General features: G+C 38.1%; 1 protein-coding gene across 1 annotated transcript; it reads right to left on the minus strand.

Moving 5' to 3' along the window:
• Nucleotides 1-7,113: 7,113 nt before the first annotated feature.
• Nucleotides 7,114-7,663, minus strand: LOC107473687 (uncharacterized). Its single transcript, XM_016093273.1, has 2 exons — nucleotides 7,463-7,663; nucleotides 7,114-7,368 (listed from the first exon to the last, which is right to left on the minus strand). Exons 1-2 carry the CDS (start codon nucleotides 7,661-7,663, stop codon nucleotides 7,114-7,116), a joined length of 456 nt encoding a protein of 151 aa, XP_015948759.1.
• Nucleotides 7,664-13,789: the final 6,126 nt, after the last annotated feature.

A 13,789-nucleotide genomic window follows, 5' to 3' on the forward strand; every position in this document is an offset into this window, starting at 1 on the left:
ACGAAAGAAAAAGATAAAAAACATGGAGGAGAATAAAAAAGGACAACAACAGCAGCAATGTACGAGAAGAAGCGTGCACGCATGTATGTAAATGACTTGATTGGATTTAGTTGCTAATATAACTTAGATGTAGGGCATTATTGTTTAGAATATTATATAAATTAATTTATAATAAAATAATAAATTATATTAATCTATGAATATTTTAATAAATAGAAAAATTAGTTTTTAGCTTCTCTAAAAAATAGTATGATTAAAAATTGCTTTAAACTTTAAAAAATAAAAGATTAATTTTTATTTTATTAAGAACTAGTTTGTCTAATTTTGATATTATAGAAATATCAAAGGCCAATTTATCAATTTTATTTAGTTAACAACTCATTTTCCCAAATAAAAAATTGTTAAGAATCAACTTGCATTAAGGTATCATTCTTTTAATTCTTTTTCTTTGACGGAGGAGGTGGGGGCGGAAGCAATGGAGATGCGAGTTGTCATTATAGTTATGAAAAAGAAGTTCGAAATTAATATGTAAACTACCAAATAAACAGTAAAAAAGTTCAAGTGTCGACAAAAATAACTATAGAAAATGAAAACGATAAGAAAGTTTTCAAAAGATCTTATTAGTAAATATAATCAAGTATGGAATATTGGTATATTCTCAAAAAAGTTTTAGAAATGATTTTGTTGCAATTTTTTTATAAGAATATTTAGAAATATTAAAATTTGGTAATTTTATGTTGAGTAGAATTTTTGTCAATTTTTTTTATATTAATAACCAAAAAGTTTAGAATATGAAAAAAAGAGGATATAAGTCGAATTTTGTATTGGTTTTGGCATACCTACATACACCTAAAACTAATTATACAAATGTTGCTAAAAAGAAGAAGAAGAAAACACTAAAGTTGAGTTAAATACACAATTCAATTGTCACTTATAAAAATTAATGATATAGTGGATATTTTTATGATGACATCTTTACATGAAGATAGCATTATGGACCATTGAATGAATTGATATGTTTGATTAACCATTTAAAAATTTATAATATCATCTTCATATAAAAATGTCATGTGAGTATTTTCTTACTTTTTTTGGTCACTTTTGTTGAAGTAATACTATCATCAATAAAAATCAATGGTATACTTTTTTTTGTCACTTTTGTTGAAGTAATACTATCACCGATAGAAAAATTATTTTTGGCTGTTATTTATTTTATTTTTAACAGAAATAAAAATAATTTTTTATTTATTTATTGGCAATTAGATATTAGTCGTCTTATATTTTGTCGTTAAAATTTTTTTAGCAATAATTATATAATTATCAGTAAAAAATTTTTAATGACCATAAATTAAAAAATATATATAATAATAATTATTATAATATATAATAATAACAACAAATATATAATTATCACAAAAATATAAGTTAAATAAGATATATAATTACAATTATATTATTACTACTAAAATTTTTTCATTCAAAGTGATTTTTGTTATAGGGTATAAAATTTTTTTGCCGTTTTCGTTTTGTAGAATTATTTTGTTATTGTTTTTGTAAGAACCGGAATAAAAAATTTACCGCTTAGATAAAAAAATATAATTTAATTGTCTAAAATAGGTTAAAAAGAATTTAGAATATTAATTAGTAAAACTTAAATATGATATTTGGACTTAGTGGATTTTTTCGAGTAAAAAAATGTAATTTTATGCAGAAAAATGCATAAAAATGCGTACCGGTAAATTAGCCAGCAGTACTGGCTTAAGTCTGTTCGGTACTACGTAAGAATAATAAAAACTGTAGAAAATTTAGGAAAATAATTAAAGTTGAAAAATCAGGCGCTAATTCTAAAGGTTTGGCCCAATAAACGCTAACAGATTTGACCGGGTCCAAATTGGGCCCAAATCCAACATATATAAAACTATTTAAGTGGCCATTTCAGCCAATTTCAACACAATACAGTAGCAGCAACATGAATTAGAGAAGAGAGGTGAGGGTTGCAAGAAAATACTATTCACATTCATCTTCTTTCGCTTGTAACTTGAGCTACAGTACTCCAATTCGCGTCCCATTTGTAGCTATGCGAAGCTCTCGCCAGCCCGTCGTTTTTAACAAAGTATTGTTGGTAAAATTTTAAAATCCACACTCCATTCTTCAGCCCTTATGAATTTCGAAATTAAGGTTTTGGTTTTGAGTAGATTTTTGTGATTTAGTTATTTAGGTGCCAACCATTAGTGAGAATTTGTTGGGTTTCATTCCAATCTACTATGGATAAGGTAAGCTTACTCTCAACCCTTATGAATTGTGTATTTAAAAACCCGAGTTAATACTCAAATTCGTCCCTGAAAGATACCTCGATCTCCATATTAGTCCCCGAATGATAAAGTTAATCAAAAGAGTCCCCGAAAGTTACACGAGTTAATCAGGTTCGTCCTTCCGTCAATTTGCTTGATGACATGGCTAACGTCTGGTCACGTGGCACGTTAACTGCCATGCTGGCAAAGAAGGAATACGACGCCGTTTTGATGGTTCGGCCAGATAGACATGAATCGGCGTCGTTTTGTGGAGATAGTGGATTCAAAACGTTACAGAGTGGAATCACCCTCCTCCATAACTAGTATCTTCACCTTTGGCTCCAAATTGTTTCGTCTCCGTCAAGCCATGCCCTAACCCCTTCACGTTGCATTCGAACATCGCCATCCACGTTTGTCGTCGTTGGTTGACGATCAAAGCTGTAGGCTGATGTCGTAGGGGTGTCGTTATGTATAACTGTGTCTGGTTAGGGGTAGGGGTTTCTGTGACTGTTGTTTAAGGTCAGAATGCATTGCTTTGAATGCCGTTGTGATGATATTGTGTTATTGGTGTTTGATGTTAATGGGAGTTAGTTTTCGGTGTTGCATGTTTGTTTTGGGGTTAGGGTTTCTTATGTTATGATTGAGAATAGGCAGTTGCAATCTGTGTGGGCTAAGGAGGTTTTCTTCTTTCTGCTTGTAGATGGAAGGTCCTCCGATGACCTTTGTGTTTCACCATGGGGGACTGTTTAAGAAGAATGAGGAAGGAGATATGGTATACGAACCCGATAATACAGAGGTGCTGATGGGGGTTGAAGGAGACACGCTTGACGTCTTCTTTGTAAGGGGTTATTATAGGGAGTTGGGTTACATTGAAGCTGGAAGTTGTTGGTGGAAAGATCCTGGAGTTCCTCTTGCATCAGGGTTGAGAAGCTTAGTGACAGACGCAGACTTGGTTGCCATGTGCAAGGATTGCAGGAGAAACCACAATCTGATCAATATCTACTTGGAGCATTGTATATCTCAGCCTTGTATAGTAGAGGAGATTGAGGATGAAGTAGTGAATGTGGAAGCAGAAGGGTTGAAACAGGGGAACTGCAGCTCCCAACCTGTGAAGAAAACAACAACAATTGGTCCTCAGTCCCAGAAGCAAACCTCTCACCCCAACAGAACAACCTCACAGCCCAAGTCACAGCCTAATCCTACAATGAAGCCCATATCTGAGCCCAATCAACCAAAGGTGAAGCCCATGTCTCAGCCCAATAAAGCAGCCCACCAACCCAACAAGACAACATCTCAGCCCAAGAAGACAGCTGCTCAGCCCATGAAGCCTGTTCCTCAGGCAAAGAAGACCAGTTATCAGGCCAAATCAGTCCTACCTCAATCAAATTCGTCATCAGAGGCAGGCAATAACTCACAAGGGGCAAAGGACAAACAAAATAGCATTGGCTGCAGAGTCACAAGGTCTGGAAGACAAGTGAAGAAAGCTCCCCTCCAGGAAGATGACACTGACTCTCATGACTCTTATGAGAGTACTGAGGATGAACTGTATAGGCCTCCAAAGGTTGTAGGAGACAACCTCTATAGCAGTGAGAGTGACACTGACTCTGGGAAGGGAAAAAGAAGTGCAAAAAGGGACAGCAGGTCTGAAGTCAAAGAAAAGCACAAGCCCCCTAAGAAAAGACTAGCTGATAAAGAGATAGACACTGATGATTCCAACTATGAGGGGTCTGAAGATGAAGAAAGTTCTGAGTCTGGTATGTTAATTCCTTTAGGGTTAGTTGTTTGGGGTTTTTATTATGCAAATGTTAGCCTTTGTAATGTGTTAAAATTTTTTGTTGCCAGATTTAGATGATAGTGATGCTGCCTCAGATGCTGACTCCTGGCATTCAGAGGATTCTGATAAGGTGTTGGAGTCTGATGAAGAATCACCAGCTGTGTACCCACAGTTCAATGAAAAAACAAAGTTTGGAGAGTTAAAATTCGAGGTCAGTATGGTATTTAAATCCAAGTCTGAATTCATGCAAGCAACTAGGGATTATACAATCCAGTGGGGTAGAAATATTCTATTTTCAAAAAATGACAAAGTTAGAGTTAGGGCTGTCTGTAAGTCTGAAGATTGTCCCTGGGTAGTTTACTGTGCATGTAATAAGCAAGATGGTTCTTGGCAAATTAAGACACTAGTAGATAATCACACTTGTCCGAGAAGGAGAAAAAACAGAGCTGCAACCCAAACCTGGACTCTAAGTAAACTAGTACCTAAGCTTAGAAAACACCCAACCATGAAGCACCGAGAGGTTTACGATTGGTTTGTTAGAAAGTGCAACGTCTATCTCAACAGCACATGCATTACAAGAGCCTTGAAAGCGGCTAGGAAAATAGTTGAAGGTGATGAGATAGCTCAATATGGGTTGGTGTGGGACTACGCGAATGAGTTGCTGACTAGTAACCCCGGATCCACAGTTCAAGTGTCTGTTATCCCCATGCCTGAGAGTCCTCCCCTGTTTGATCGCTTTTATGTTTGCCTTGATGCCTGCAAGAGAGGTTTTAAGGCTGGTTGCAGACCCTTAATTGGTCTGGATGGGGCGTTTCTCAAAACACTACATGGGGGTCAGATTTTAACAGCTTGTGGGCAAGATGCTAACAATCACATAGTTGTGATTGCTTATGCCATAGTCAGTGTTGAAAACAAGGACAACTGGAAGTGGTTCCTTGAGTTACTGCACAATGACCTGGGAGACTACAGGGAGAACAAATGGTGCTTCATTTCAGACATGCAGAAGGTGAGCACTGTATTGATTCAGATAAGACAATACTGGGACTATTTTGATTTAATGAATTAACATTGAGGGATGAATTTGATTTAATGAAGTTATTGTAGGGACGAATTTGACATGTTATCTTGTCGTGTCTGTTTTAACTTGTAGGGGTTAATACCAGCTGTTCAGGAAGTATTTCCCAGGGTACACCATCGATTCTGCGTCTGGCATTTATGGCGCAATTTCTCAAAGCAGTGGTCTAGTACTGAACTGAAGGATATGGTTTGGGAATGTGCTCGGTCTAGGACAACAGTTGAATTCAACAGAAACATGAACAAAGTGAAGCTAATAAATCAAAAAGCATGGGAATATCTCGACAAGTGGCCAAAAGATGCATGGACAAAGGCCCACTTCAGTGAACTGCCAAAGGTGGATAACATATGCAACAATGCTTGCGAGTCTTTCAACGCAAAAATCAAGCATGATAGGGGCAAGCCGATTCTGACATTAGCTGAGGAAGTAAGGAGAATCATCATGAAGAGTATTGTTGACAATCGGAAGAAGCTAGAGAATTATCAAGGGATTCTCCCCCCTGTTCAGCAGAGCAGACTTGAAGCCATGACAGCTTTGTCTAGCCACTGGGCTCCTCAATGGTCTGGTGATGAAAAAGAAGAACTGTATGAAGTTCATGGCTGGCCAACCAATATGGTGGTTGACCTGGGAAAGCATACATGCAGCTGTCGTTTTTGGCAACTAACAGGTAAAGAATTCGAGATTTACTCACTATAATTTACTTTTATGCACGACTTTAAAATAATCATTGGTTTCTCTATGCAAGGGATGCCGTGTATGCATGCAATCTCAGCTATACAGGATAAGAATGACAAGCGTGTTGAAGACTACTGTCACCACTGGTTGAAGATGGAAGCGTACAGGAAGACTTATTGCTTCAATGTGAATCCTGTGAAAGGTCAGGATCTGTGGGAAAAAACTCCACACCCAGCTCCCGTCCCACCACCATTTAAGGCAAAGCCTGGAAGACCAACGAAGAAGAGGAGAAGAGACAAAGAGGAACAACCCACTGGGTCAAAAACAAAGATGAAGAGGAAGTATAACCCTATCAGATGCATGTATTGCAGTGAGATAGGACACAACAAGCGAAGCTGTGCAAAGAAGAAAGCTACCGAAGCTGAGGAGCATGCTAGGCAGCTGCAGCTGCAACTAGCTTTGGTTGCCCCTGCTGCAGAAGGGGCTGCCCCTGAAGCAACCACTGTCCCGGCTGAACCTACTCCAGCTCCATCACCAACACAGACTCCGACAGTAATTGATATTAGCCAGTGTGACAGTATACCACCAACCCAGGAAACACAACAGGTAATCTGCAATATGTGATTCATTTCAAACATTTTCATAAATCTCATTTCTTTACTAAGCTAAATCTAAATTGTACCATTAATTTGTTTAGGAACAAGTCGCTGGTAGGCCATCCAAGTTGAAGGTCATTAAAGGGAAAGCCAGAGTTCAGTCGTCTCCTAAAGCTACTGTAGCCGCACCAGTCGCTATCTCCGCTGAGACAATCAAGGGGACTAGTTCAGCTACTGCTAAAAAACTGGCCGACTTTATGACCTTCGTTCCTACTCCCGCCTTCAAGCCCCCAAGAAAGACTGATAAATGACTTTGAGTAGAGTTACATTATCTACATTTTGGTCATCTATGTCACTGAAACTTGTACTCTGCCCTTTTATTTTGGTCTATTATGTATCCTCATGTAAAAGCTTATGACTTTGATGTGGTCTGTTTAGTTTGTTAAACCTTTTGTTGTTCAATGTGACATCTAGCCTTCTATGGCAACTCAAATATAATAGTACTTTGACTACTCAATGTTTAACACTACTTTCACTACTGATTATGTCCATTCCTTGGTACATGTTACTTTAATAGTCATCGAATTGGTTTGGAACCTTTCAATCAGATTGTGTTGTTTACATATAAAAAAAACCAAATGAAACATCTATTCTCATTCAATACATTCATCTCATTACATCATCAAGTGTTTGGAATTTGCTTTACTTGGAACGACACAACAAACTACAAACAATCACATTAAGCACAACTACCACAAACAGGAAAACTATCAACATTTTCAATGCTTTTACTTCAGCTTCCAAGCAGCCCAGTCTCCATGCCACCTTCAACCTCCATTCATCATAGTCACTATCAACCTGCAGCTCAGCCCCATAATCTTTCTTCGTCCCACCTTGGCCCATCCCTTCATACTCATCATCCTCAACCCACTTAAAGTAGTTGCAGTGGCTGCCCTTCTGAAAATTTGGAAATCAGAAAATAAAAAAATTAAACATAATCCCAACACACAAAACAACATCAAAAACCATTAACATCTTACACAACACTCACCCGGTACCTTGGACATGCACGGAATAGTCTATCAGGGTTCTCCGCTGTCCCAGACTTTCTTATTGCAGCCTTCAACCCACAGAAACATGATTCCTCATGGGGTTTCCTCCTGCTTCGCATTGAGGCGCTGGAACCATTACTGCCGTTCGAGAACAACGACACACCTCCACCACGGCCTCCATTTCCATTTCCGGCCTCCATCGTCGCCCAAAACCACTAATTCGAACACGAACCCAGGCATATGGCCATCTGATTGATGAAGGCGACCTATTTATCGTGGAATTTAGGATTAGGTTTCAAATACTTAGGGACTTATTTGAACTGTTTTCTCAAACTCTCCTTGTCAGCAACAGGTCATGACACGTGGGCCTCTTCCACGTTGCAAGCTAACCACACACATCAGCAACAGTTAGCCAGGTCACCAACGGAGTTAACGGAAGGACAAACGTGATTAACTCCTGTAACTTTTGGGGACTTTTTTGATTAACTTTATCATCCGGGGACTAATATGGAGATCGAGGTATCTTACAGGGACGAATTTGAGTATTAACTCTTAAAAACCCTAAGTATTGATTTTTATGAATTAATTGTGTATAGCTTGATAATTGTGATATTGGGAGCAAGAGGAGTTAAGTTGGTGGCTTGATTGAGCTTGGTTGTGATTAATTGGTGACTTTTGTGCATATTGGAAATCAGCTATATGGTTTCGGTTTTCTCTATGTAATATGTAATATTTCATGAACCTTAGGCTAGTGGACCATAGGATAGGTTTGGATTGTTGATAATGTATGATGATTATTGATGATTGTGATGAAATTGATGAATTATGATGGTGAGTGAGTAATGTTTGATGATAAATGTTGATGATGATATTCGATTTTGAATCTTGTGGTTGGTGTTAATATTGAATGGTGGTGAATGATGTTTATGAAGACTTAAATTATGTAAAATTGTTAAGGTTGAGATCTTGATTTATGAATAGTAGATTTTTGTTGAATTATGGTGGAAGGAGGTGGAAAAATTGAGTGAAATAGGTGTTAAATTGATTGAAGTGCAATGGAATGGTAAAATGTAGTATGTGGTAGTGTTTTGTAATGAAATTGAGCAGGTTTTGGTTTGGTTTGGTTTTAGAATTTGGAAACCAGAGAACTTTGATATTTTTGTATAAAACTTGATTTTTGATGAACTTTGGTGAGGCATAACTTGGTCTCCGAACCCCCATTTTTTATGAAACTAGATTTTTATTAAATTTGGGTCTGAGAGTTTTAAGACGTTTGAAGAACGAACGGAAAATATTTTAAAATGAAAAAGTTATGCGCGTTTGAAGTTCGGTATAAAAATCTGAAATTCTGCATCTTTAAAATTTTTCTAAGTCTGGTAAGGCTTGCATACGCGACGCAGTGCACGCGATGCGGGTATTCCCTACTGTCTGGGTCTCTCGCGTACATGGGCACTGCATGCGTACGCAGAAGTTCAAATTTCTACCCGTGCGTACGCAAATTTTTCACATGTGACGCGAGCATTCAATTCGGTTTTGGATACTCGCGTACGCGAGTAGAGTGCCGCGTATGCGGATGCCCAAATTTCAAGGTATGCGTACGCGGGACAAAGGTTTGCATACGCGAGACTCCTGTTTTGCTGAAAAATTGTTTTCTTCACTTTTTAAGGGTTCTCTAGCCTTCCAAACTTCTTTATCTACTGTATGGGATTACTAACTAGTAATTAGGCCCTAAGACTGATAGAGATGGGTTAGTGAATTAAATGGTAAATTTATGTATAAGTTTAGAAGAAGGAGACTTAGGTTTCTAAAGTTGTGGGTAAACGAGTGAAGTGTTACATGGGTGATGACTTTGGGAACTTGAGAACTGATGATTAACTTGTAGAATCAAGGACTAATGATGATTATGACGAGTCTGGGACTCGGGAAGGAATGAGTATGGTTAATGAGACTGATGACTTGAGTTTGGTTCTGATTGAAAGGTGATCTGTAATTCGCAAGAGTGGCTGGGCACTATATCCCTGAAAAAGTGGCCGGGCACTATATCCCTGGGTAATGTGAGGTCTGTGGATCAATATCCCGCTCGCATCCTTTCGAGTCATAAGAGTGACCGAGCACTATATCTTTGGAAAAGTGGCTGGCACTATATCCATGGGGAGCGTACCCCTTATATTCGTGACTGAAAGCGACATTCCCATCGGAATGTGTCGGGCTGGCAGTTGTACCGACAATGTAATATCACAACCAATAGAACAGACATTCATCGTGTGCATTTTCTATATGTTTGCTTGCTTTGCCTACTTGCATTGTTTTACCAAATTGTATAACATGTTTATATATGCTTCCTAAATTTCTTGCTGTATATGTCATATTACCTGTGTTTTACTTATTTGTATCTGTTTGTGTTTGCCATTGGGGTTGAGAAGGTTTGGTAGGCGGTGGCGATGTGATTGCGTGGAGGTTAGGTTGGTGAAGGCTATGGGACAATGGTGTTAGTTTATGTAAGACCCAAAACCTTTGAAAAATGGCTATCATTAGCTAATTTCAAATTCAGTATTTCTGTAGCTTTAATTTCGGAAATTTCTCTATTAAAGAAAATTAAAGCAAGTTTTGATTTATTGAATTTGAGACGAGTTATGATTATTATCCAATTTTACAATTATTAGATTATTTTCTATATTTGAATTATAAAGTTGATAGTTATAAAATAATAAGGATTTTATATGATTTGGATTGGATAAGTAATATTTTAAATATTAATACTGCTATTTTGGAAAATGAAGAAATTAAGTATATTATTTCTAATTATTTGACTTGAGCATTTTATTGAAAATAATTTGTGAAATTGATGAGCAAATAGTATTTTTATACATTATTATTGTTGGGTTAAAATTCATTTCTAGTTACTACTATATTGTCCCTATTTTCATTTGAAATTACAAAAGTAACCCTAACCCTAATTTTTGAAAATGAAACCCTAACCCTGAAACCCTAACCCATGACCCGGTTTTCTCACAACTACTGCATCCCTCCCTTCTAACAGCAGTGATAAACCCATATTTCATGAGTTCTTTTGTGCTTAATTTGAGTGATTTATACAATCCTTCACCTACTTATTCACATTAATTGCATGGTTTTACTTTCCCTTCCTTATTATGTCATATTGTGAAAAACATGTTTCCTAAGCTTTAAAAATTAATTATTTTAATTACCTTTATTTCCATTCGATGCCGTGATTAGTGTGTTGAGTAGTTTCAGATTTTCTAAGGCAGAATGACTTAAGGGATGGAAAAGGAAACACACAAATTAGGAAGGAGAAGGCAAAACGGAGCTTTAAGGAAACTGGTATCCACGCGACCGCATGGACGAAGCGATCGCGTGCCAAGCACGAATCAGCAGTGACGCGGCCGCATGACTGACGCGACCGTGCGACTTAAGCAGAACGCACATGACGCGGTCGCATGACTGACGCGACCGCGTGGCAAGGAAAAGCTCCGAATGACGCGACCGCGTGACCCACGCGGACGCGTGACAGAGGCCACGCACCAGAAAATTACAGAACACGCCCCAGCGAATTCTGAAGCCCTTTTGGCCCAAATCCAAGCCCAGAAGGCATAGACTAGAGGTTATGAAGTGAGGGAATGCATCCATTCAGGGAGAGCTCGCATAATTTTAGTTTTCAATGATTTAGGTTTAGTTGGGAGGGAGATCTTCTCCTCTCTCTCTTAGGATTTAGGATTTCTTCTTGTTTTAAGAGTGACTCTCAATCCAAGTTTTATATTTCTTTGTTTTAAACTTTCCTTTCACTTTATCTATTTATTTCAGTATCTGAGTTGGCTATTTATCTTTATGATTGGATCTATGAATTTCTTCCATGTTACAGACTGTTATTTGAATTAATGATAATCGAGGTATTTTCAGTTTATGATTGTTCTCTTTGATTTAAGTTACCATTGCTTCCCATCTAAGGTCATTCCTATTATTCCAGTAATTTTACTTTTTCCCCTTTTGGTCCTGGTTAAGAATTCAGTAACTCAACAGTTATTAAACTCAACATAACTAATAATCGTTATCTTGCTAATTGAGTTGAACTTAAGTAATCCCAACCTTTTCTTAGGAAATAATTAGGATTTAAAGGTCAATATAATTAGTCCCTTGACTTTTCTTTGCCCTAGTAAAGGTTGACCAAGTGGAGTTTAGATTCAACTTTCATTATAGTTGAGAAAGATAACTACGTTGGACCTCCAACTTCTCTTACCTTGCCAAAAGTCTGCTTTACAGTATTTATTTATTTTAATTACCATTCACTTCACTTGTCATTTAAATTACTTGCTTCTCATCTTCTAAACCCCGATTACAACCTTTATAGCCAATAATAAGAACATACCTCCTCGCAGTTCCTTGAGAAGACGAACCGAGGTTTGAATACTCGGTTAACAATTTTTAAAGGTGTTTGTTACTTGTGACACCCAAAACGTTTGTACGAAGAGATTTTTGTCGGTTTAGAGACTATATCTACAACGCAACTGTTTCTATAAATCTCTTTACTGGTAAAAATCCTAACGTCAAATTGGCGCCGTTGCCGGAAAACTGCTAACGTGTGCCTTATTATTGGTTATTGTAAATATTTTTCTTTTGCTTGTTTATTTTTTTTCCTTTTTATCTTTATTTGCTACTATGAACTCTCACCCCTCTCGCTTTGAGTTTGGTTCTAATATTGTTAAAGGAAATAGAAGTTACAACAGGAATGTGCATCAAGGTCAGACCAATCAAGGATGGATGGAACCAAGAGGATCTAATCAACCCTTTTGGCAGCAACACCCTCCGAGATATCCCCTGGACAAAGACCGTTCTACAGTGCATACCCAGCTGAAAGACATGGTGGACAACCTTGTAACTACCAACAAGCCCACCCCGTGCATATAACACATCCTTTCAACATAACCTCGAACCACCACACTCACAAGCTTCTCTTCACCATTCGCCACCATATGATCTTTCCTTATCCCAATACCAATCCAATCGTTCCCAATCACCACCACTTTTCTTTGTATCATGTCCAAGTCCAGCAACCCGAGAAGCAGAGGATCGCCTAAGGGAAACAGTAATTAAATTTCAAACAACCGTTCAACAACTGGAACAAGCGATAATTCAATGGGCTTCTAGGCGCTCAAATACACAAGGATCAGCCACAGCTCCATGTGGGCAGCCCAATGAAGAGCGTAGCATAAAGGAGATACCAGAAACTCCAGTGGACAAGACAGAGCATGAATTTGTACTAGAACAATTAGAAGAAGCTGTCATTGTTCAAGAAGAAGAGTTGGTTGAAGATCTAGGAGATGCTGAACTTCCATGGGAATCCAGAATTGAGGAAAACTCCGTCCAGGATGCTACAGTTGATGCTAAGGAAGATACTGTACAATCTCCAAGGCAAGTCATTTATGAGGAATTAGACGGAATAATCCAAGAAGCAAATTCCCTTGATGATGATAGTCACAAGTCTAGCTCTCTTAGTGATGAACTTGCATCCGCAAGTGAATTCTATGAGATCGAAGAATCTTCCCCAAGTGAATATGAAGATGATGTGGAGGTAGATTTCTTTCAACCTCCAATCTATGACTCAAGTGATGAGGAAGACACAGAAGACTTTGACCAGGACACCGATACAATTGAAGATCTTTGCAAAGAAGTGGAGGAATTCACAGAAGAGCACAAGGAAACGGAACTTGCAGAACCACCAAAAACACCTATCCCAGGGCCATTACCACCTAATACAAGCTTCAAGTGGGTACAATCCTTAACTTATAACTTTACTTATTCACTTGAATATGGTTTGCTTGAAACAGATGGCCAGCTTAGAGCTCTCTGTGGCTTTAAGAGTAAGAGGAAAATGGCTCGTACTCAGAGCTGGTCCACAAGGTTCAATAAGGTTCCACGCTTCACCTCGAAGTACACGGATTGGTATCATGCTCAATTACATGGATCACGGAAAACGTTTGGCCACCAAGGTGAGATTCTACTTTTTAACCCGCCCGAATGGAAACATGTAGATCAAGACGGAGGCGGATTTAAAAGCAAGGCTTGGAATCCTGGATTCTATCCTGACATTCGTCATCCCGGGAGCCTGAAAATCTGTTTGGAGCTGCTTAGAAGCTTTGCATGCTTGGTTTGGGACCCCGGAGGCTATTGGCATTCCAAGCCCTGGTGGAGTTTTTTGGACGAATTTAAACATAAACCACCATAACAGGATACTCCTCCAATGTCCAACTTAAGGACTTTAACTAAAAGTGCTAGGTGGGAGACAACCCACCATGGTATGGTCGCTTCTT

The sequence above is a fragment of the Arachis duranensis genome, chromosome 2 (assembly GCF_000817695.3).
Source record: "Arachis duranensis cultivar V14167 chromosome 2, aradu.V14167.gnm2.J7QH, whole genome shotgun sequence".
NCBI classification, from domain to species: Eukaryota; Viridiplantae; Streptophyta; class Magnoliopsida; order Fabales; family Fabaceae; genus Arachis; species Arachis duranensis.